Here is a 24,177-nt window from a genome sequence, read left to right on the forward strand (position 1 = left end):
TTTCCAAGCTGTAAACAGAGGCCACCTGGAGGACTCTCCTGACTCAGGAGGCCCTAAACTACTATGAATGTGAATGCTTAGCCATCTGTGTTCCCATCATGTTTTTCTGGGGTCTTTGTTCTGGAGGCTCTGTGAGGTGGGGAGCTGTTAGGAGCATCCTCCAGAGTGGACTGGCAAGATTGACATCTGCCCTCTATTTCTCCCATGAGGAGGTGGAAGTCTGAGAGTTAACAGTATACATTTCATTCTAAAGCCCTCACATGGGCAGCCCTGGTGGCCCAGCGGTTTAGCGCCGCCTGCAGCCCGGAGTGTGATCCTGGAGACCTGGGATCAAGTCCCACGTTGGGCTCCTTCCATGGAGCCTGCTTCTCCCTCTGCCTGTGTCTCTGCCTCTTTCTCTCTCTCTCTGCGTCTCTCATGAATAAATAAATAAGATCTTTAAAAATAAAATAAAAAAATAAATAAAACCAATACCTAATCCCAAACAGAAAAGCCAACTTTCAGAGGAAAAAAATGGAATGGAATGGAATGGAATGGAATGGAATGGAATGGAATGGAATGGAATGGAATGGAAATGAAAGGAATGGAATGGAAAGGAAAGGAAACGAAAGGCAAGCCAAAAATTGCCAAAGATTACCCTGAATGTTCTGAAAATTCAACCTCAACACAGTGCCTCAAACAGTAATTCTTGAATTCTGGTGTACCTAGGATTCACTGGGATTCCTCAGCCCCTCCCTAGGAGATTGTGGGGTGAGCCTAGGAATTTGTATTCTAACAAAGAGCTTCTGATATAAATCGTCCAACAACAACACTAAGGAACCCTGCTGAGAAAAGCCAAACAGTTCCCCACAGCACCTAATCCTCTCTTCCTACCAACTGACCCAAATCTCCAGAAGGAGAGAGAAAATTCCTGGACCAATACTTCACCTGACTGCTGCTTCACACCTAGGTCATTTAAAACCCAGAAGGATCATTATAGAAATGGCGCTGACTCAGGAAGCACTGAGCAAGCACAAAGACCATGGTCAGCTGTAGCTTTGAGATGACATAACCAGACTCAGTGGTGTGCTTGTCCCTACTTCAGACTCCACCTGTTCTCTGACTTTAACCTCTGCTCTTTGGCAGGCTGTTCGCTTTTCTTTGTCTATTAGTATAATTTTTACCCATATCCAGGACAGTACTTTAGGCTATCTGAAGTTTTTGTGAGTTCCTGGCCCTAGCCAAACTTGTACCTAATTCTGTATAAATAACTGACCTGCTTGTCCATAATCCCTGCCCATCCTACCACATGCCTTTTTTAACCTCCACAGGTACCCTATTTGACCCTCATTCCAGGTCCAGTCTCAGGCCAACCAAATATCACAGTCACCTAAACACATTGACGACCATTAGACCCCCCTCAATGGCTTGGCCATGGGAACATACTAGATACAGAGCTCAAACTATTGAGAGAATATTTCAGTGCCATCATCACTCAAATGGATTTTTTTTAAACAGCAGACACACAAAAAATGGGTTCAATGACTAGTGAAACAGCACTAAGTTTAGGGTATTTTTTCCCTATTGTAAAAGTTTTTGCATCTACTTGTAATCATTATGGTGACTGAAAATTGAAAGATAATTTGAGAGGTGTTGAGAATAAAGTCATCCCAAACACCCATCGAATGGATCAGTAAGTCCTATGAAATCAGTCTCCAAAATCTACTTCAAATCCATTCACTCCTCTCCTTCTGCTACCATCCTGTCCCAGTCACTGTGATCCCATGCCTGCACTTCTGCCCTAGCTTCCTGATCAGTCTTCCTGCTTCCACACTTGTCCTCCTCCAACACTATCCCCTGATAGCAGCCAATGTGGCCTTAAAAAAATAGAAAGCAGGTCATGTTTCTTCCTAGCTTAAAACTCTTTTGATGGCTCCTTGCAATGGTTGGTATAAAGACCAAACTGTGCTCCCTGGTCTGGGTATGAAACGGCACTGCTAACCTTCCAATCCCATTTCTTGTCACTGTCACCTTTGCCTACCATACTCCAGCTATGCAGAACTTTTTTTTTTTTTTTTTTTTTTTTTCAGTTTCTAGAATGATCCCAGAACTTTCCTGCCTCTGGCCTTTGTATTTTCTACTGTTTGGAATTCTCTTTAATTATCTCTTGCCATAGCTAACCACACAGTTTCCTCCTTCTCTCACTTTCCTACCTAAGTGTCACTACCAACAGGTACCCTCTCACTCTCTCACACATCACTCTATTGATTTTCTTTTTAACTGAAACCTCTGTTTCTATAAATGCAAGACCTATGAGAGATGGATTCATGTCTGCCTTGTCAGCATTATATTGATAGCATCAGGCATGTAGTATACCTTGTTGGTTGAATCAAAAGAAGGATGAATGAATCGGTAAGGTCTTGCTTTTGCAAGGCTGGCATAATATTAGGTAAAGTTTATTTCATTCTGTATTAGAGTATTTTGTGGGGTTGCAAAGATAGAATCCAGAAGTGCAGAGACTATGAGTATCCCACCCAGACTTTAGTGGAAAGTGAGGTTAGCATTTAAAAGGGGTGGAGAATCCTCTGGAGTTAGTCTTGCCTCTGAGAATTAGAAGCATGTGAATTATATCCTTCAAGATGCATGATTATATCAGCAAGAAAGGATGATTTATGTGAGGGGTACAGGGGCTGGATAGTGAATCAGGATCCATCTAGTAGGGTCATTATTTATTAGAGGTACCATAATGTTTGCCATCTGTGAACTCTATCTCTACAGGCAAGTTCAAGGTTGACTTGAATCCAGATTAGGAGCTAATCTATGCTCCACTCTGTGCCCAGGCAAATATACTAGAGACTTAAGGTTTACCATGTCCCCCCAAAATGACATTGAAATATTACAGAGGTATAATAACCATTTCAGATCTATATATACAGCCTGTTGAAATGTCAAGAATATCTGTGCCTAGAAATAATAAGCTTCAGGGCCACCAAGATTTGAAGCAATTCTAATTAAACCTGAGAAGAAAACCTCCCCAGTGTTTTCAAGTCACCATTCAAAAAACATTGATTAATCTTCCAGACAATGCTAACTTTGTAACTACCTCAGAAGGAAAAGCCAATGAGGTTGAGCTGCTTACTGGCAACCTCATTTGGGATGCCTAGGTCAGGAGAGCACCTTCTGTCAATGGGCAAAGTCTCACAAAAAGTAGCTTAATCGTTTCGAATAGTCTAAGATGGAAGACTCAATGTCTCCACCTAAGTCATACATTGCATATGTCCTCACAGAAGCCAAGCTCTACCCAGCAGTTCCTGGTCCATCTTCTTGAAAGCTGGCTCGAGGGCAGCAGCTACAGTGGAAGGGGCCTTAGTCCTTAGGCTGATTCTGAAATCTGCACTGTGAAAGATAGAGACCTTCCAAGAATCTTTACAGCCTGATTTATGAATTCAGTCTCATGAAAGCAAATAAATATGGGACAAAAAGAGGATGACTAGTTTTTAGAATTATAGGAAGAAAAGTACATGGGTCACACTTATTTTGGTTCCCTTCAAATGTTTTAGGACAGAAGTAATACCTGGCATAGTAATGAGAAGCAGTAATAAACATCATAAATGCTAGGTCTATTTAGAAGACCTCCATCTGGTAGCCTTCCTGCAAATCATTCCCCCAAGGAGGACATAAGCTTTTCCCTGCTGCAAGGGGCTGAGCCACAAAGGGAAGATACAGAGGCCCGCTTCCCAGGGCACAGGAAGGGATGGAAACAGCTGAGTGCCCCCTCAGTCTCCCTAATTAAAAAATGACATGCCTAGGGCATGTTCACCAAGGTGGTTTTTTATTACAGGTCTGGGCTGCCCAGCTCATCTGCTTACAACCAAAATTCTCTTTAGCACGCTTATTATAAGTACAGGTCTGTGCCCTGATGCACTCTGATTCTGCAGTTCTGGTGCAGGAGCAGAGTGGGAACCTGCATTTTTAATCAGGACTCCAGGAAGTTCTGAGGAACCTGATGCTCTGGCAATACTTTGGGGGCCACTGGCTTAAACCAACATTTATCAGACTGGTGTCACCGGATGCATTCTTGAGAGTCCCACAAAGAGAATTTTCACATTTTGTATTTTTATTTTAATAATATTTCAAATGTTAAGAACATTCTGGGGGTGCCTGGGTGGCTCAGTCTGTTAAGCATCTGCCTTTGGCTCAGGTCATGATCCCAGGGTCCCAAGATCAAGCCTCACACTGGGCTCCCTGCTCAGCAGGGAGCCTGCTTCTCCTCCCTCTACCCCTCTCCACTCCTCCCTGGCCACTTGTGTTCTCTCTCTCAAATACATAAAATATTTTTAAAAATTCTGAATCATTTGGATGATAATTTTATGACCAAACACTGCCACAAGACTTCCACCAAATGTTTACATTCATGTTGTACTTTTAACCTTGTCTTAAGCTAGTGAGTTTTTATTTAGATCCAGACTTGATTTGAATTCATGTCAAAGTGAAGCCCAAATGCTATCTCGTCATTGGCTCAGGAAGGGCACAAAGGAAGGAAAGGAGCAGATTTTGACAAGTAGCATCAACAAATTGCATTTGGAGGGTCTATGGGATGTCCAATAACAGTGGGAAAATGGGCTTGGAGCTCAGGAGAATTCTGCAAAGCCAGAGATTTGGGAGGTGCTACACATAAGGCAGTAGCTGAAAACCTGTGTGGGTGACAGCAAAGAAAGAAGGGACAAAGAAAGACAGGGACAGAACTCAGAAGCAAGAGGGAGGAACTGGAAGGAAGGTAACAAAAAAAGATTGGATAAGAGGTCAGAGAGTGAGGAGTAGAGCAGGAAGGAGTAACACCAGGAAGATAAGGGTGGAAACAGTTCTAAGAAGGAGATAACAGTGTTCATGTGAGTGGACATTGTCCCTGATTTTACCGTCAGTGGAAGCAAGTTACGAAGCAGCCTGTTCATGTGATCTCACTTGTGCCATCACAAGTTATGTATCTGAACACTTAGAGAAAATTTCTGAAAGGAACCAGAACAATAAAACCAAAACAAAAGGCTGTGGGTATCTCTGAGAATTAGATCAGGAGGGTGGAGTAGGGGAACTGTAGCTTTTATTTGGCACCATTTTGTTCGGTTTATATTTATTATTCTAAACATACACTACTTTCTCACTGATGTTTTAACTGGCCAGAGCTATGATCTTAAATTACCAGAGAGGACAAGAAAAATGAGACTAAAAAGAGGCCATTTTAGGGGCAAGAAGGTGGCACTGGTGACCCTTCTCAGGACGGTTACAGGTAAGAATGTGAAAGCTGACTGCCATCGTCTAAAACACTGCTTCTCAGGCTTTGCCAGGCATAGGAATCACTTGTTAGAGTGCAGATTCTGACTCTATTTGTCTGGGATGCAGTGAGATCTAATAGGCTCCCACATAAGACCCACATGACTGGTTCAATATTTTCGAGTTGCAAAGTAAAGAAATCTGAATGTAGGGAGTAGACATGAGTAGGAAGAGACCACTGTTTCCCAAAAAGTGTTCTCCAGAAGATGAACCCCAAGGAACATGTTGATTGAAAAAAGTCCTGCAATTAAGCAGGTTGGGTAAAATAAATTCCACGCAGCCATCCCAATGAGTCACACTGCGTGTCAGTGTTTTATTGAGAATCTCTTTCTCGTCTTTTCACTTGGATGTTCCGGGCAGTCCAGGCTAACCTTGCAGCAGTGAGAACTTAGCTATGCTCTCAGAGTCTGATACTCTTAAGAGGCCTTCCTGGAAGGTGTCGGGGAGCAGAATTACAGGGCAGTGAGGGTTCCGGAGAGCACAGAGGAGGGAAACTGGAACATGACATGTCTCCAGTGCAACAGCACCAGAGCCTCTGAAAGGCAGAAAAACTCCAAAAATAGACCTCATGAGGCCATGCACACCAGCAAACCCTGAAGCTCCTCGACAGTATATACTACAACGCCTTCAGATATTTGCCAGACCTTATTCTAAATAAGTCTGGACCTTTCTCAACTTAGCTTAGCATCAGCAGCATGGCTCCAAAACCAGGGAGATAAGCATACTGTGAATACTTGAACTTAAACGCATTTATACTGCCAGCAGCTTCCGTGGGCAAGAGCGGGCAACCAACCTGACTTCACTGCTGACAGAGTCCTGCTTGACACGAGCACAATCCAACTGCCCAATGACAGTGATGAAGAACAGCCTCGGGGAGGCTGGGCAGCACTGATCCTCTCACCTGCTGAGACGGAGCAGGTGAGACCAGAAGGAACCTCGGAGCTCAAATTACATGCTGGCAGCACTGAGTCATCCTCCCAAGACCTCTGGTGTTTGGCTGTCCCAGAACGGCCTTTTAGACTCCTTTGTAGATAATGCAGCTGAGCAGTCAGTTTCGGCGGGAGACTAGAATTCAAAGGACCCCTCAGTGCAGAGAGCAGAGGTTATTCACCTTGGCATCCCTGAATCGTTTGAAAAGACTGCCACTCACTCCTCTCCACTGTCTCAACTTGGCAGCAGAGGGTCCAAGCCATATGGGACAACTCACGCAGGGGTGAGAATGACACCAGAATTGGCTGCAAGAGATGCTCTGAAGCCTTTGTATTCACAGCTGCAGTTTTCCGTGGCCTTTGCCCTTTATCAGACGGCTGGTCACTCTGTCAGTTCCAGCTGTCAGACTTGTCTCTCAGATTTACTGGGGAGAGAAATGGGCCTGCACAATTCTGTTTTCTCCTCATTAGCCTTCCCATGTATTTGCTTTTGAGAATAAACATATTTAAATGGCACTGCACACATGATGACCATTTCAGGGACATTATAGGATAAAATGGAAACACATGTTCATTCAAGTACAGTGATATGAACTTGTGCTCAGCAGGACTCAAGCAAGCTCCATGGCTTCAGGTCCCAAAGGGATGGAAGGTTGTTTGTGCTCATACTATTTTCCGGGGCTCCCCGCATTTTGTAGGGTCCTTCCCCATCACAGTCAGAGTGGTAGCAAAGGAATCCAAAATTGGTTTTAATCTTCACCTTAACAAACATACATTCCCACTTTAAATCTGTCATCAAATATCCTCACTGTTGCACACACTAAATACACGTTAAACTCTCAGGGAAGAGTTATTTGGGAAATCAACAGTCAATTCTATTGGACCCTACATGATGCCACATGTCTAAGCCACCAGCCACCATGCACAGCAGGGTTATCTTTTTATCACATCCCTCTCAGTTTCCCCTGGCCCCGCCCCAGTTCCAATGTGTTAAAGAATTTAGAAGCTAGCTTCTGATCTACAATGGGAAAGATCTGCCCACTATTTTTATATGAAACACTTTAATTGCTACCAATATCACTGAAGTTATTAGCATATACACAGGAAGGAGGGCATACCCTTGAAATAATTTATCCCCAAAGGCAAAATACCTTGGAAGAAGCAAATAAGCAGAGGAGGTGGGTGGGAGGGGAATTTGAATAAAGTTGTGCTTGGAGGGTTTGTTATAAAGTTCTACCTGGGGGGTATAGCTCAGTGGTAGAGCATTTGACGAAAGTTCTACCTGGGTGTTCTGCACCCCGGAACTGGAGAGACATTTCCTCCCTTCACTCAACACAGCCCATGGACTAGGCTGCACAGGGCCTAATTTATTCACTAACTCTGATTCCTTTCCTGAAGTCGGTAATACAGGTGCAGTCAGGTATATGGTAGATGATCTGGAAAGAAGAATGCTACACATTATTCACGTACAGTGTCTGTAAGATAAAAATAAGAACTTCCATTTCTCCTGCATTTAAAGACTTCATCTCAAGGTTCCTTGTGGGAGAAATACAATGGCCAAATTGCAATCATTCCTAAATGATAAGTGACTTTAAAAATTAACTTAGATCTTGCCGAAGAACAAGAAGAATTCTGGAATTAACTTTGGTCCTTGTCCTTCTTGACTAGCCAGGACACCAAAACAACTGGACCGCATCAAGGTCCAAATCCCCGCTCCTTGGGTAAGAGACAGGAAGGTGCTGAGATCCCCGGGGCCCACTGAAGAACCTGCGGGGCTGGCGAAAGTGCATGGGTGCTAACGGTGGGTTCCAGCCTCTAGGAGGATGGCGCCACTCGCCATCACGGAGGGGTGGGAAGATGGAAGGGAGCCAGCATCTCTTCCCAGGTGAGGAAATGCAACCCTGGGGGGAAAGGAAGGACGCATTCATCCCGTTCAGGAGATCCAGGAGTGTATGTGGGAGTGCTCATTACTGGGCACGGGGCCTCTGCTAAGCCAGCGGGGCCACCTGGCGCACGTGGCTCTGCCACCAAGTCCCAGCTGTGAATCTGATCCTCCCCGACCTCTCCTCTCCATCGTCCCCCCGGTCTCTGGCCATCTCTTGGACCCGCCAGGACAGGGCGACAGGGCTGGGCCTGAACCGCCAGGCTGCCCGACACTTCGGAGCACCCAGGGAGGAAGGCTGTCACCCTACCTTGTTGTTTACTGAGGAACAGCGGAGGGGGTGCCACGCCAGGACCTGGCGGCTCGGGGCCCTTGGTGGCCACGGGGCTTTGGCTGGGACTCTCCGGGTCCGCAGGGTCCCGCTGCGCAGTGGGCCCCTCGGGCGGCGCTGGGGCTCCGTCCCCGTCCCCGTCCCCAGAGGGCAGCTCGGGGCGGCTCTGGGGGGCGGCCGAGGGGAACCGGGGCAGGGGGCCGGGCTCGGCCTGGCCGCCCCGGCCGGCGGTGCCCTCCTCGGCCCGGGAGCCCGGCTCCTCCCGGATGGCGTCCAGGGCGGCCGGCTTCATCGGGGGTGAGTCCTGCTCCCGCTTGGGGCTCTCCTCCGAGGCGGAGGACGCGTCGCACGACTCGATGATGAGCTCGCTGTCCAGCTCGGCCTCGCGCTCCTCCCTCAGGATGCTGTACTGGATGGACGGCGAGGCGGGCGACGGCGGCGGGCCGCCCACGTGGCCGAAGGTCGCGTAGCCCGAGGGCAGCGCGTCCTCGGCGGCCAGCGGGTCCTCGGACACCAGCTCGATCTCCGAGTCCCCGGACTCCGCGCTGCTGGCCTCGTGGTCCAGGGGGCTGGGGAGCGTCGGCAGCCCGGACCGGGCCTTGGCCTCGGGCCTCTGGGGCCCCGGGCCCGCTGGCCTCGGGCTCTCGGCGGTTTCGTAGGACAAGCCCTTTGCTTCTTTAATGGCAGTGATCAGCTCATCCTCGGAGATGCTGCATTTCCCCTGGGATTCTGCGGCAGATGGTTCTGTCGTCCCACGAATGGAGAAAAGAGCCGGAGAGGCACACACGCGGACAGACAGATGGACACAGAGAGAAGAAATAAAACAAAATTCCGTGAGGGGAGATGTTTTCTTGTTGCTCAAGAAACACATATCTCATTAGCACAAAAATAGTCTGTTTCCAGGGCTATGCTGAAAAGGCAGGCCACCTGAAGGAAAAGGCTAATTACTGCTATGGCCCAATTAATCAGTGTTTTGCATACCCTTCTGTCTTAACCTAGCTACTTTTAAAAATGACAAAGCAATTTCTTGGCAACAGCCCCTCAGTGGGTTTATCTATTTCAATGTGACAAGGATTCTGGAAGTCATGGTTTTAATTTCTGACCCCTTATCAGCGAACTTTTCCAAATTCACAGATTGCATCAGGCAATCTGATGTACAGAACCCTCTAATTTGGCCCACCAGTATCAACAAATCTGAAAACCACCCATTACTCCTCATCCTTTCATGTTCCCTCTTTCAATGGATCCTTGTATAGAATCTAACTTCTGAGCTTTACATTCCCCATAAGAAGCAATACCTTTACTCTTTTTTAGTGAAAAGCGTAACAAAGTAGAGCAATAGAAGAGAAAGTTTTTGCCAGTTCTCCTGAACAGGCTGTGCAGATTACCGTAATGCACAATCTCCCTGGGCTTCTAATGGTAGACCCCACTATCATTCTTTTTCCTTTCTTCCCCTCCTCTTGAGAAGAACAAAACCTGAGAGTCACCCCCAGTCCCCTGGGTGAATGCCTGCCTTCTGCCTGATGTTTATCCAGATGGCCTGAAAACTTCACCAGCAATCTTGCTGATATTTCTTTCCCTTAGATGAGATGACCCGGGATCACCATGACAACAGCTTTTGGGAGCTTGGTTTTTCCCTTGTCGTACAGTAGGGCCTTATTTCACAATATCCCAGACAGTGGTCTCTGGCCCTTTTAAAAGCCAGAAATATTTTTCATTTCTCCAAAGCTTTGATGTCACTGATTTGGCAGGGGGAAGGGGAGCAGACTATGGCTAGGTAATTTGTTGCTTTAGGATTGTGGGAGAACCCGATAGACAAAACATTTTAGATTTGTCTAATTCTTTATAAAACAGCATTGATTTTATCCTTTATCCACACAGCATTCATTCATCTATTATTTATTGAGAACCTACTGTGTGTTAGGCTTTCTTCTAGGCATTTGGGACATTTAGTGAATGAAACAGGTAACAAAATCTCTGCTTATATTCTAGTGGAGGAGAACACAATACATAATTATATATAGTAAATGAGTAAAGTTTATAGTAGGCAAGATGTTAAGTGCTGTGAAAAAAAAGGAGTAGAGTAGGGTAAAGAGATCAGGAGGGTTGGAACAAGGTGGGGATGAATCTGCAATTTTAGATAGGATAGTCAAGATAGACCTCACTGAGAAGTAACCTAATTCATCACATAGGGAGGCAAGAGAGTGGCTCAGGACAATAATCAGAGGAAAAAACATGCCAAACAAAGGGAGCCAATAGTGCAAAGGCCCAGAGGTGGGAGTTGCAATGATTCCTGGGTATCACAAGGATGCCCAACGGGTCTGACCAAAGTCCTGCTTGTACAACATTCCTAGCTGATCATGAAGGCAGCAGGCCAGGCCTCAGGCTCAGAGGGCTACAAGGGGCCCCGTGTGCAAGATGGCCTGGTGCTATATGGATCAGGAGACTGGCTAGTGTACACTCATTTTCTACAACTAGGAGACCTGAGTGGCTTTGTATTTGTTTGTGTGATGATTTGATTACCATCTGTATCTTCACCCTTCTCCACTTTCTTTCACCCCCAGATTGAAAGCACCAGAAGGGCAAAGGGCAGCCAACATCTTTTTGTTCACTGTCATATCTCTAGGACCCAGTGCAGGAGCTGGCTGATGTGAAGACTAGCTGAAATCTTTAGAACAGTGGTTTTTTAATCATGTGCTCAAAACTACCCTCAGAAATTCTGCCTTTGGGATCCCTGGGTGGCGCAGCGGTTTGGCGCCTGCCTTTGGCCCAGGGCGCGATCCTGGAGACCCGGGATCGAGTCCCACGTCGGGCTCCCGGTGCATGGGGCCTGCTTCTCCCTCTGCCTGTGTCTCTGCCTTTCTCTCTCTCTCTCTCTGTGACTATCATAAATAAATTAAAAAAAAAAAAAAAAAGAAATTCTGCCTTAGTCGAAGAAAGTCTGAAGGGGCCTACCCATCGTACTTTATAACTCAAAGGGTAATTCTAATAGTCACCTCTAGTTAGGGTTGGTAGATTTGGCAAATAAAAATGCAGGATATCCAGTACATTTGAATCTATGCTAAACTATGCATGTTTTAAGTGTATGTATGTCCTGTGAAATATTAGTATTTTATATGGCAACCCTACCTCCAGTTGAAAAATACTGAGAGCATTTAGAAAAGGCTCCAGAATCTTGTTTCACTTACACAAGAGGAAGGATGGTATCAGGCAGCTGTGGGATGTGGGAATGGAAGGGCATGATGTATTTCATCTTGGGCAGGTGAAGGTACTACTCTGAAAGGGATCCATCCTTATTATGAGTCAAAAGCTTCTCGGTAGAAATTATACAGGCTGTCCTTCGTTCTTCATGGGAACCAAAAGTATAACGAAGTACCAGGAGGAATTGGAGGGAAAACTAAAACAAAATAGAAGTTCTTATACTCTCAGTTTTAAAATTGATGGGCCTCTAGCTAAGATATTTGGTCTTATGCGTCACGACTGACACAGCAAAGCTAGAAGCTGTCAACAAAAATACTTGAACAGATTATGAAAACTGAGAAGGTTAGAACTGCCCTGCCTGGGGAGACGGGTTTGCTGCTGCTGCTAATTATGATGATATAATTTAGAATGACAAAAGGGAAGGTGAACAGGGGCCAGTTTACCAAGTTGCAGGTGCCACCATCCAGCTATGAAGGATACTGCCATTCGGTCTCCCCTGTATTCCTGGCTCAGTCATCACTCATCACCCAGAGGGATCATTTGAAAACATATATCTGTTTTTTTTTAATTTTTATTTATTTATGATAGTCACACAGAGAGAGAGAGAGAGAGGCAGAGACACAGGCAGAGGGAGAAGCAGGCTCCATGCACCGGGAACCTGACGTGGGATTCGATCCTGGGTCTCCAGGATCGCGCCCTGGGCCAAAGGCAGGCGCTAAACCGCTGCGCCACCCAGGGATCCCTGAAAACATATATCTGACCCTGCCACCCTTCCCTTCCTTCTCCCCACTCTGGCCACAGTGACCTTGCAGCTATTCCTTGAACACACAAGACATGCCTAGCTCCAGACCTCAGGCACTGGCTGTCACCTCAGCCTGGCACCTCTTCCTTGGGTATGAAGGAGCATTATTTGCTCCTTCCCCCACCCCATTCCCTCCCAGCCCTCAACAGGGAGAAGCCTTTCCTCACAACCACCCCCATCACTCTCTTACATTGTATCTTGCTTTATTTTTCTTCATTACCATTACAAATACCTGATACTATATTATACATTTATTAACTTGTGTGTAAGTCTTCCCAACAAGAATGCAAGCTCCATGCAAACAGAAATCTTGTTAGGTTTCACTGTATCCCCAGTGGTGATGGGACAATGCCTGGCACGGAGTAAATGGTCAACCCAAGTGAAGGGATAAATGAATGAATGATGTCTATTCCCAGATTAAAACCCTCCAGTGGTTTCCCATTGCATTTGGAACAAAACCCAAATTCTTCATCCTAACACTGGAATCCCAGCCCACCTCTGCAGCTCTGTTCTATGCCATATTTAACCTTTGCTCCTTTAAAAATTAATAAAAGGAAATCTCACTAATGTAGAGTCCAGAGGCTAGATGAGGGTGCTATACCACTCAATGCCAATTACAGGAAGAACTATCAATTACAAACCTCAATAGAAGAATCATCAATAGGAAAGAATGATCACTTACAGGCCCCAAAACAAAAAGATGTATATGAATCTTCTAGGAGAAGCTGATTACCTCTGCAACTCAGGCAATGAAAAATCATCATCACCCTGAACTCTTGCTTTTCTCCCATGGACTTGCATTCAAAACAATCCCTCCCAACTTCCTTGGTCTTATCCATAAAACAATGCTCCTCTCCTTTGTTGGACTTGCCTATGGGTTTACCATAGATAGCATGTCCTGAATTGTAATGCTCTGCTATTCCTCAATAACCAATGTTTGTTGGCAAAATAACTGTTTATTTTTAAGGTTAATACTTCTTTGCACCATCTTTCAGTTCCCAAATAGTATAGCCTTGGGACCTGTGCACTTGCTTTCCTCTGTACTTGGGTCCTCTTTTGACCCCTTCCTTTGAATTGTGAGCTCCTTCTTCTCATTCAGATTTCGGGTCACATGTCACCTTCTCAGAGAGGCCATCCTTGACCCCTTCACACTCAACACTCTATCGATCCTTCTAGTAATCAGATTGTAAAATTTCAGATGCTGCATAATTGATTTACTTCTTATTGCTTATTTCTTACTAAGACAAGCTGGTTTAATATTGACCTCTTAATTACTATCCTTTCTGAGGCTAACATCTTTAAGAACATCCATGACCACCATAACATACATCTAGGCATCGTGTCAGAAACAACGTGGTGCCAGTCGGCCAATGGTCTGGTGTGCATCAGGACACTGAGCATGTTTTCCTAGAGTGCTTCACTTGTATTCATGACTGATCTTTGCTGAGAAGAAACTTCCAGTGTGTAAGCTGTAAGAACTTTTGCCTCTGTACCTCAGAGTGTATTACTAACATGATGAAAATAGTTCAGTACTTTGGAGAAAATTACAAAATGGAATAACCTCCTGGAATTGAAGGAAATATATTAGACTCCTTGCTTAAGCTTCAGGGTCTGTGGCTAAAATTATTCTAAATGAGAATTTCTCCTGATTCATAATTCACATAATTAGAATGATTAGAATTAGATAGATAATTAGAATCATTATTACCAGAATGTCACATGCCCAGAGTGCCAGGGGCTCACAAGATGGGGAGGGAACTAGGGTAACCTCTTAGGATAGAAAGAACAAAGAGAAAGGCCTCAGTGACAAACTAATTCCTCCTAGCTTTCCTGTTAATTTTATTCTTACCTGTTGTCATTTGACTCAGGTGTTATGACGTGAGGCATGTGTGGAGAGAGGAGCTGAACATGGGAGAGAACTATGTACTGGGTCTTGACACTTTCTCTTTCTTGAATATACTTTACTTGGAATGTTTATTTGGAGGGCAGGCCAGGTGGCTCCACGGTTTAGCACCACCTTCAGCCCAGGGCCTGATCCTGGAGACCCAGGATTGAGTCCCACGTCGGGCTCCCTGCATGGAGCCTGCTTCTCCCTCTGCCTGTGTCTCTGCCTCTCTCTCTCTCTCTCTCTGTGTCTCTCATGAATAAATAAATAAAATATTTTAAAAAAAGAATGTTTATTTGGAGCAACTACAGAAAAAAAATGCCTTTGCCCTAATTCAATGCTGTTAAGTGGACAACCCAAGGTCATAAAACTCCAAGATCATGTCAGCCAAATCTGTCTTTGTCGTATCTTGAAGTTGCTCCAAAACCCCAATGGGCTATGGTTACCAAAACAAAAAAAGGAAATTTCTTAATAATCCCTAAACCCTATATCATATCAGGTCTTTCTCATCAGCTCTGCAAACTGTATTTTTTACATTAGGCATGTGTCATGTAAATGAATGAATGTGCTGGAGCATTTCATGCTTCCTGGAGACTGCCTGCAGTTCTTCTAAAGTGACCACCAGACAACCCTGTAGGTTGAGAAAACATGACTGATAGTATAGCTTACATCTTCAGAGCATTAATACCTTTATGTCATTGAATAACAGAAGGGTTTTATGATGCATTATCTTGAAGACCACAAGGAGGCTTCAAGACTCAGGTAAGTCCCTAAATCATTTTGTAATCTGGGACAAGTCACATCTAATTCACTTGGAGCCTCAGTTTCCTTATTTGTTGTCACTACTCAAATCTCAATTTATATCCCATGGAAATTCACTGTGGCCTCACACCTCCATGTCCTTGAACCTCCTCAAAATAGAAAGCCACCCTCCCTTTTACCTGGTTATTTCCTCCTGCTCTGCTGACCTGGGACTGCTGGATTCCCAATGCTCCTCAGCGCTCTATGTCTCCCTCTCTCAGAACACAAATCACACTGGAGTGTGACTATTTCCTTGGTCATCTGTTCTACCGGAAAGCAGAAACTGGTGTTTTGTTTGTTTGTTTGTTTCAGTTCCAGCCTCACCAGTACCTCGTAGAGTGCCTGACCAAAAGAATGTATATAGAACGTGTTTGTTGAGTAAATGAATGAATTTGAAAATTAGGGATGTGGTGCAGTGGATCTTTAAGACCCTTGGAGCTTTATAGGTGAATGAATCTGAGATCAGGCTAGGGAAGGGAAGAAATTGATTCTAAAATCTTTAGGGAAACAGGACTGGAGGGACTTCCATTAAGTCCTCTCAACACCTGCGCTTACTGTATTATCAGGATTTAGAGCAATCACTCCTAATAGGCTTTGGATCTGTTTTAAGACTTCAGTAAAAGCTCTTGCACCTGACTACTGAAAATCAATTTTTGGATATAGGAAAGATTTGTAAATCACTTTTGACTAGGGTAGGAATGCCAGCCACTGGAAGAAGGGGAAGATCCAAAAACCTCTCATTATCTTCTCCATCCTGATGCTTCCTGAACATTGAAGAGAGGTAGAGATGTAAAGGCTCCACCTTTGCCACCTGGGGTGTGGTGGTACAGGGTAGAGTGGGGATGCTCCTGCTACTACCCTGACCCCTCACCTGGGTACAGGAGACCCCTTTGTATTTGAGAGGATATACTGAGTGTGGTTTAACTCCCTGCCTTGGGTCACAGTAGGAGAATTTTCAAGTTGAAAAAGATCAGAGCTTAGTGAATTCTGAAATTTTTAATTCTAATCAAATCTATTCCCTATGTTTAAGAAATAAAACTGAGGGTCATTTGAGTGGCTCAGTCAGTTAAACATTTGCCTTGGGCTCAGGTCATGATCCCAGGGTCCTGGGATCCAGCCCCAAGTCCAGCTCCCTGCTCAGCAAGAGAGTATGCTCCCTCTCCCTCCACCCCTCCCCCTGCTTGTGCTCGTGCACTCTCTCTCTCTCTCTCTCTCTCAAATAAATAAAATCTTTAAAAAGAAATAAAAAATAAAACTGTATGCAGAACTTCAACAAGGTAAAAAGACAAAAAATGGCTCCACTGAGTCAACTGAAGGACAAAGAAGAGTATCCTTTTTTTAGGTTTCCTCTCACTGCTCACATCCCCCTAAAGACCCTGATGTGCACCCCAGCCCCTTCTTCATTGTACATACTTGGAGCTAAGGCAAGGAATGTGCAATGCCCTGTCCCAGGTGGCCCAGCTGGTCCAGGGAGGACAGGCAGAATGCTCTCTCTGTGATGTCCTCCCCAGGAGACCTGGAAGTCTGAATGGGAAGCTAATCTAGAAGCAGGCAGCACCTCCCTCTCTGCTCTGATTGGTAGAGTCACATGAGAATTTTCATGTTCCAGTGTATCATCTTTCTTTACCTCTCCCCTCAAACGAGGAAACACCTTACAAGACAAATCTGATAGAACTTTTAGGAAAACCCCAATCTCAATCTTTGTACCACGGGCACAAGGCCGAAAAAGATGTATGTTAATTAAATCAGTTAAACTGAGCCTTAAAGGGATCCTATAGTAAAATATTTTGAATGAAGATTCACATCCTTTAATATTCAGATCTCCCTATCCTGCGTTTTCCCAAGGCAGGGAATACCATTCCCTTACCTGTCCCGGAAGACGGGGGTGTGACTGATCCCGGGCTGTCATCTTCAGGCTCCGAGACGGTGACTGTGGGGACCGTGTCAGGACTTGGTTTCAGACAGACATCTTGCTTCTCGGGGGTTTCCTCTTGGGTCGCAGTTTCAACAGAAGGTTCGATTTCGGTCAGCGTGATTTTGACAGGGGCAGTGAGCAGAGGAGCGCTGTGCTGTTCTTCAGAGAGATCATCGATATAAGGTGCAAATGTTGATTCTTCAAATAAATGGTCCTTGAGGATTTTTCCCTCCACAGGAACTGGTTTCTCTGGTTCACGAGCCTCTTCGGATTTTGTCAAGATTCCAGTGTCCTTCGTCTTAAAGTCCGAGCCTTTCTCTTCCAGTGCGGGGTGACATTGCTCCTGATATTTCGGCTCCTTGGGCCTGGTTATGTCAATGTATTTATAGGCTTCTGCTTTCATCTGGTCCAGGGGGTCTGCTAAGATTTTGTTCACTTCCGTGGACTCTGCAGGAGTCATCTCTATTCCAGAATCAGAACTAAATAAGCCACGAGGCTCTGTCCCAGGCACATCTGGTAAGGCGGGCTCTGGGGTACTCAACTCCCCAGGGCTCTCCGAAGTGGTGACTTGGCCATTTTCCTTCTGAAGAATTCCAGTGAAATACGTGGAATCCTCCCGAGGTGGGTAACAGATGTTGGAAATCAGAGATGTGTAACACGATCCTTCCCTGTCCTTTGACGCTGTTGAAAAGGTATGATCCCCGGCCCTGGAGACATCTGCCGCACCTATGAATCAAAACAGCAGCAGACAGTGAGTGGGCGTCTGGCTTCCCGTCTCTCTCCTGCCTCACCCGCCACCCACCCCGGTCCTGGGGAGACACGGCATCCTTTCTCCTGAAGCCCTTGGACTTCCTCAGAGCACACTCATCATGTTCATGCTCCTTGTCCCCCTCTGGGCCCACAGCACAGGTGGTTTCCTGGGAGCAGAGCGCACAGGTTCACGTAAGCTGTCACACTCAGAGAAGCTCGGGGACAGACACCCGAGGAATGGAAAGCTGAATTTTCAAAATCTACTATCTCCTTATACAAGGAACTGGTCCTTCAGGGTATTACTCAGCAGAATCCCTCTTTGTATCTCAAGTATTACTGGCTCTTTAAACACAGCTGGAAATGTGGGCTTGTTCAAGTCTATAAATGCAACAGTGGGACAGCTGAGTGGGGGAACGGGCTGCTCTTGGAGACTCAGAGAGCTGGGAGAGGCCCCCAGAGATGCTCTGGCCTGGCCCTTTCAGGCAGGGACATCTGCTTCTCCTGGACTGGTGCTGTCCCTTCTTTTTGTAAAGGTCCTCAGAGAAAGGGACCCCCTCGTTTTCCACTGGCCTCATCCCCAAGGGGTATCACCTTAATAAGCGCTTCCCTCTTTCTTCAGTTTTCCCCTCATTTTGTTTCCCTCCTCATTCACCTACCTACCCCCCACTTTCTATCTTCCAGTGATTTTCAAAACAACCCACTGGGAATTTTTGGGTTCCACTGGTGGTGCTAAGGGCAAAACAAGTTTCTAAAGTTTGAGTCTATGCAATGCTTTCACCTGGCCTCTATTCTCTTCGTAAACCAGCCAAAACATTTTGCTAATAGCAAGCAAAATTATAGAGGGAAGCCTCTATAGTCTTTCTCTGCTATAAAATGCTGCCAGAGGGGAAGAAAACTAACATTTATTGAGGCCTTATCAGGTGTTAAACAGTGGGAAGTTATCTAATTCTCACAACTCTTCTGTAAACCGAGCCCCACACTCTCAACACATCACACAAATACACACACACAAACATGCACTAAGCCCTTAGGATATACTCAAAGAATATTCCAGGGCATCAATTCATAAAAGTAAAAAAAAAAAGTAGTAGCAATAATAATAATATAATAATAATAATAGCTAATATCTAAGTGCTTGCCATGTGTCAGAGATAGTTCCAAGCATTAAATTAATATTAACTCATTTGATCATCAGAGCAATCCTAGAAGAAGGGTACTATCATTAGGCACATTTTACAGATAAGGAAATCCCAGCCAGGATTCAAATCCAATAGATCTCAAAGTTAGGAAACATTCCCTAATACTCTTCACACCTCCTTAAGTCACTTTGTGAAGTTTTCTTTAAAGTAATTTTGAATCAGTTTTATTACAAACAAACTTGGCTTTTGTCTTTTCCTAGCTCTCTTCTTGGTTACTCAAGCCACTGCATATCTTTGAGGAATGAAAAAGCGCAACGCCTCCAGCATCTCCCACCTTGCACCTGCTGTTTTCCTTCCTTAGAGATCTCTTCCCCCAGATACCTGCCAACCTGACCCCTTCACCACCAAGTCTGCTTAAATGTCACCTTCTTAAGGAAGATGACTCTGACTACTCTCTCTCTCAAATTGCAACTGGCCCTCCCCTCCCTACCCCCCTGGCAACCCTGTGCTCTCCTACCCTTCTCTGTACCTTTTCTTTTTCTCATAACACTAGTCTCCTTCTACAATACGCTTAATTAACCTATTTATTGATTCCCTATTTATTGATTGTTGAGGTGTGTTCTATGAGGGCAGTTTTATTCACTAAGGTAGCCCGACACCTAGACCAGGGCCTGGCACATAGTAAGTACTCCAATACTTGCCAAATAAAAGAAGGTAATTTTGAAGTTCAGAATAAAACCCAAATAATAGGATTGTGTGAGAAGACAGGTTGGAAGTATTTTAAAGTTTCTTTCACCATATGGGCTCAGTCCATAGGTAGACTTCACTGTAAGCAAGGGGAATCAATCCTGAGGTATTTCGCCACAGACATCTGGACCTTGGGATTCTCTAGCACAATTCTCTGGAAGTACTTCTATGTATTAGTAAGTAATTAGTCACCAGAAAGTAAGGAGGGTCTTGCCCAGGGATATAATGAGCCTGGCAGTGTGGAGAGTAGGGAAGAGGATGCTCTCCTGGAGAATATGTAGTAGGTGGTGTCAAGGGCTGTGGCAGAGTCGTTATCATTCAGCTCCCACCTGATGCTTCCCCTGCAGGAGCCACCTCAGGGCTCCTGGTCCCGACCACCTATACCTGGCACATGGCCCACAGTCTCCTGCCATCAGTTCTCCTACTACACCCAACTGTCCAATACACAGCCACTGGCCCCAGGGCTCCACCCTGTCTCACTGGGAAATCCTTAAATTCTGCAGCCGGGCATTTGAGATGATGTGAAGGCCATACCTTCTCACTCACAGTTCTGTCTTGGCTGCTCCTCTCACTTAGCCTCCACTCCGGGCACACAAAGCCCTTTACAACCTCACACTCACTCCGTCAGCCCTTCTAGACCTGCCTTCCACTCGCCAGTTCAAACTCTGAGCTCTGGCTAATATAAACAACCATCACATCCCCAACACTTTATCCTTCCAATCTTCACATCCAAATCTCTGCCTCAAGCCATTAAATATAAGTAGCTTGAAATGCTTCCTCCTCCACAATGAATTCGCTGACCACATCTGTCAGGATGTGACCCCTTCCCATTGTCCTCCTTTCTCTTTACCGTTGCAGCTAATTTATTCTGCTTATGCAGTATGTGTCCATGTCATGTCCTACTAACCTGCCACCTTCTGGAGTTTGAGGCTCATGTCTTGCACGCTATAGCGCACATAGTAGGTACTTGATACAAAATGAATAAATGAATGAATGTACCAATCAGTCGGTGAGTAGACTTACCCTACACAGCTACTGAAAACAAATTAGAACTGATGCAAGTTACAAAGAGGATGTTTTTAATCTGTCATGTGAAAGAACAGTCTAGAATTAGAGTTATTCCGCAAGATGATGGTGCTGTGTCTCAGGAATAAGAGTGTTTTAATCCCCCGGGGCACTCAGATAGAGAGGGGCCCAGCACCTGTCTAGGCAGGAGCAAGCATTTAATGGGAGACTGGATAACACAACTGCAGAAGTCCCTTTCAAGCTTCTCTGACTTTTACACTGATTGGCTGCCGCCAGAGTCACACACAGCCTCCTTTACTTCTTATCCCTTAACCTATAAAAGAGACTCAATATAATTTTCCCCAAGGTGATGCCATAAAGAATAGAGGCTTCCCAGACATATAATGATAACTCAGGGAATGGAATCTGGGGTACATTTACATTATTTGTGAGTCTATAAGTAGAATCAGTAGTTAAGAAGAACTCCTACCCCTGAAATTCTTGTTCTGTCAGCTTCGTCTTGCTCAAAGAGCCCAGCATAAAATTGATAGGACCCTGTTGCCATACTCTGCACATACCACCAACTGGAGGAAAAAGAACAAAGCCATGGAGAACCTGGGTGGCTCCATTGGTTAAGCATCTTACTCTTGGTTTTGGGTCAGGTCAGGATCTCAGAGTCGTGAGTTCGAGCCCCGCGACCAGCTCCATGCACTCGGTGGGGGGTCTGCTCAAGATTCTCTCTCCCTCTGCCCCTCTGCCTGCTCACACTCACTTTCTAAAAAAATTAATAAAATCTTTAAAAAACAAAGAAGAACAAAGTCATTTGTATAAACCACACATTTTAGATGGGACCATGTTAGGATCCTCATAAAATCAGCAACAAATAATGTCCCATTTTCTTACACTGAGCTGAATATCCTGAACACTTCTCTTCAGTCCTAACTTACTGAAATGTGTATACATTATATAGTGCCTGTTAGATAGAACTCGTGAAACTAGAAAGTCCTTCTAGACCGTAAATTATGTGAGGGCAGAGTCTCGTGGGATTGTTAGAACAGAGAAGTGGAGCTGAGCCTCAAGGCTCAGGAAAGCCAATCAATTCTTGTCAGCACTTCCTGCAGAGCTGCCCAATGTGAGAACTGAGGCAGAGAGCAAAAGCCAGTGGCCCCAGGTTGGAACCAATATTGTTACATTGTTAAATACAAATCCACCAAATAAAAGCGCTTTCCTTGTCTGGGCTAGAAATGACTACTTTCTTTATATAACCAAAGATTCCTTGGAACTGACTTCCTCATTCTCTTTGGCTGTTTCCTTGGCCGTCTAGAAGTTTGATCTGGGTGGAGGCAGATGTACATCGAGAGTCAATGTGTGGATCTGCAGATGCTCTCTCAAGAGGCAGCGGCGAGACCAGAGGGCACAGTGAATTCAGTTTCCTGAATGCATTTAAAATGGGATTGAACCTTCAATCTTCAGTTGATGCCTGGCAACTGGGTGGCTCAGTGGTTGAGCGTCCGCCTTTGGCACAAGTTGTGATCCCGGGGTCCTGGGATCGAGTTCCGCATCAGACTCCCTGCAGGGAGCCTGCTTCTCCCTCTGCCTGTGTCTCTGCCTCTCTGTGTGTCTCTCTCATGAACAAATAAATAAAATCTTTAAATAAATAAATAAATAAATAAATAAATAAATAAATAAAATTTCAATTTACAAGTAGGTTTTTAGGAATGTGCTTACAAAAACAAAACAAAAAAACCTTCACAAACCCTGAAGGACTCTCATAGGCCACTATTTCTAGCCAAAAGCTAAGTGGAAGAAGAATGAAAACAAGCTCAAACTATTGTCATTGGATCACATGTGTGGATAAAATCAGGCTTTTGTGTCTACTCATGTCCTAGGTCAAAAATACTAATAACGAGCTAGACAAATTCTGGGACTTCATAAAAGGTGAGTGTTTTATTTTATTTTATATTTTTGATTCCCTGGCAGTACTAAGGAATGAGGTGGTAAAGACAACTTGCAGAAGATGGTTTTACATTCTCCAAGGAAAGTTTCAATCCTAAAATCCTTTAGTTCTTAAACTCTGACTCATCCTCACATAATTGAGTTCCTTGAATTGGTGGCCTACAGCTTAGTTTTGTAACTATCGGTTGGTTACAAACTACATACAAGACTATGGGAGCCTCTCTGTAAGTCAGTTTATTCATTTTAAAAATGTGGGCAGGAAAAGCTCCTCTTGTATTGGCTGTTAGGAGGATTAAATGACATAATGCACTTAGCTCTGTACTGAGCATATGGTACACACTCAATAAATGAGAGCTATAGATTTTATTATTACCTCTATTTTCCAAAAAGGATACTAGCCATTTGCAACACATTCCCACCTGCCTATTAGTTTGGTACTTTATCTGTAATGAGGTGCGATCAGGAGTTAAATCTAGACAAAGCACACTCATGTTGCACTCTGGGATCTGCCTTAAATGCTCAAGTCCCCAGAGAGCAAGGCCATGGCTGTCTGCACAGCATCATGAGCAAGTGGTTGTTCCTTAAGTACTTTTTAGTGATGCAACTGACGTAGATCCTGCTGTGCATGTGGTGATGTCTGACTTGAATGTGAACAGTTGAAACTTACCAAGAGAATAGACAAAAAAGGAACAGAAGTATTCAGTGTCTATGGGTGAGGTTTCTCCCCTTGTGGATAGACCTCATTCTGACTCCTCCCGGTTAAGAGAAGGGATTTATGGTTTAAGATGATACTTTATAACTCAATAAAGCCCCCTTACTGCTTTGAAATGGAAACAGAGAATGCCAGAAAGAAAGACTGATGACACCAAAAGGTTTTCTCAGCACAGAGGTAGATAGGCTCCATTAGAGAAATCTGGTTTAAAATATTTTTTTAAAAGGGGGGGGGGGTAAAAAAAGAAAAATCTGGTTTACCCTTCTCTCTGGATTAAAAACAAAACAAAACAGAAAACACCAATGATTGTTTGAATAGAGCCAATACTTACAGATATAAGGGACATTAGTCCCATTAAATTGAGAAATATATTTTTAAAAGGGGATATGGTAAAAAAAACCAAACAAACTGGAATGGCAGTGGGGGTGGAATGAGAGATACACATTAAAATTCAAGAATTAAAGGCCAGAAGCAGTGACCCGGAGTGAATCTGCATTCATTTTTCCTTACAATCATTTGCCCTTAGGCTGCCTGTGTGATGGATGGCTGTAGCCTGCACCGTTTAGGCTGTAAGGCTTTTTCCCTGAAACTCCCACTCATCTTTTCTGAGCACTGAGATATCAGCAGGCCCACAGTATGGAGGCTGTGACACATTTGACAACAGAGCCATTTATGAGGGATGACTATGCCAGGGAGGCTCCGGGAGCCTCCATGTCACCTAGAAAACATTCTCCTCCTGAAATTAAGTGGTATGTGATTTAACATAAAAAATGGGTGTTGAAAAATCCAGGTATATCCATTCTTTAAAATTTTAT

At 44.7% G+C, this 24,177-nt stretch overlaps 1 protein-coding gene across 2 annotated transcripts in view; it reads right to left on the reverse strand.

Moving 5' to 3' along the window:
- Window positions 1-24,177, reverse strand: part of RTN1 (reticulon 1) — a 215,853-nt gene that overhangs the window by 79,071 nt on the left and 112,605 nt on the right. For both annotated transcript variants that reach the window (XM_025443725.3, XM_049113638.1), the window contains exons 2-3: window positions 17,006-17,779; window positions 8,429-9,193 (exon numbers count right to left, since the gene is read on the reverse strand). In XM_025443725.3, coding sequence (XP_025299510.1) covers window positions 8,429-9,193; window positions 17,006-17,779 — 1,539 coding nt within the window. The remainder of the gene's footprint in view (window positions 1-8,428; window positions 9,194-17,005; window positions 17,780-24,177) is intronic.

The sequence above is a fragment of the Canis lupus genome, chromosome 8, assembly GCF_003254725.2.
Source record: "Canis lupus dingo isolate Sandy chromosome 8, ASM325472v2, whole genome shotgun sequence".
Classification (NCBI taxonomy): domain Eukaryota; kingdom Metazoa; phylum Chordata; class Mammalia; order Carnivora; family Canidae; genus Canis; species Canis lupus.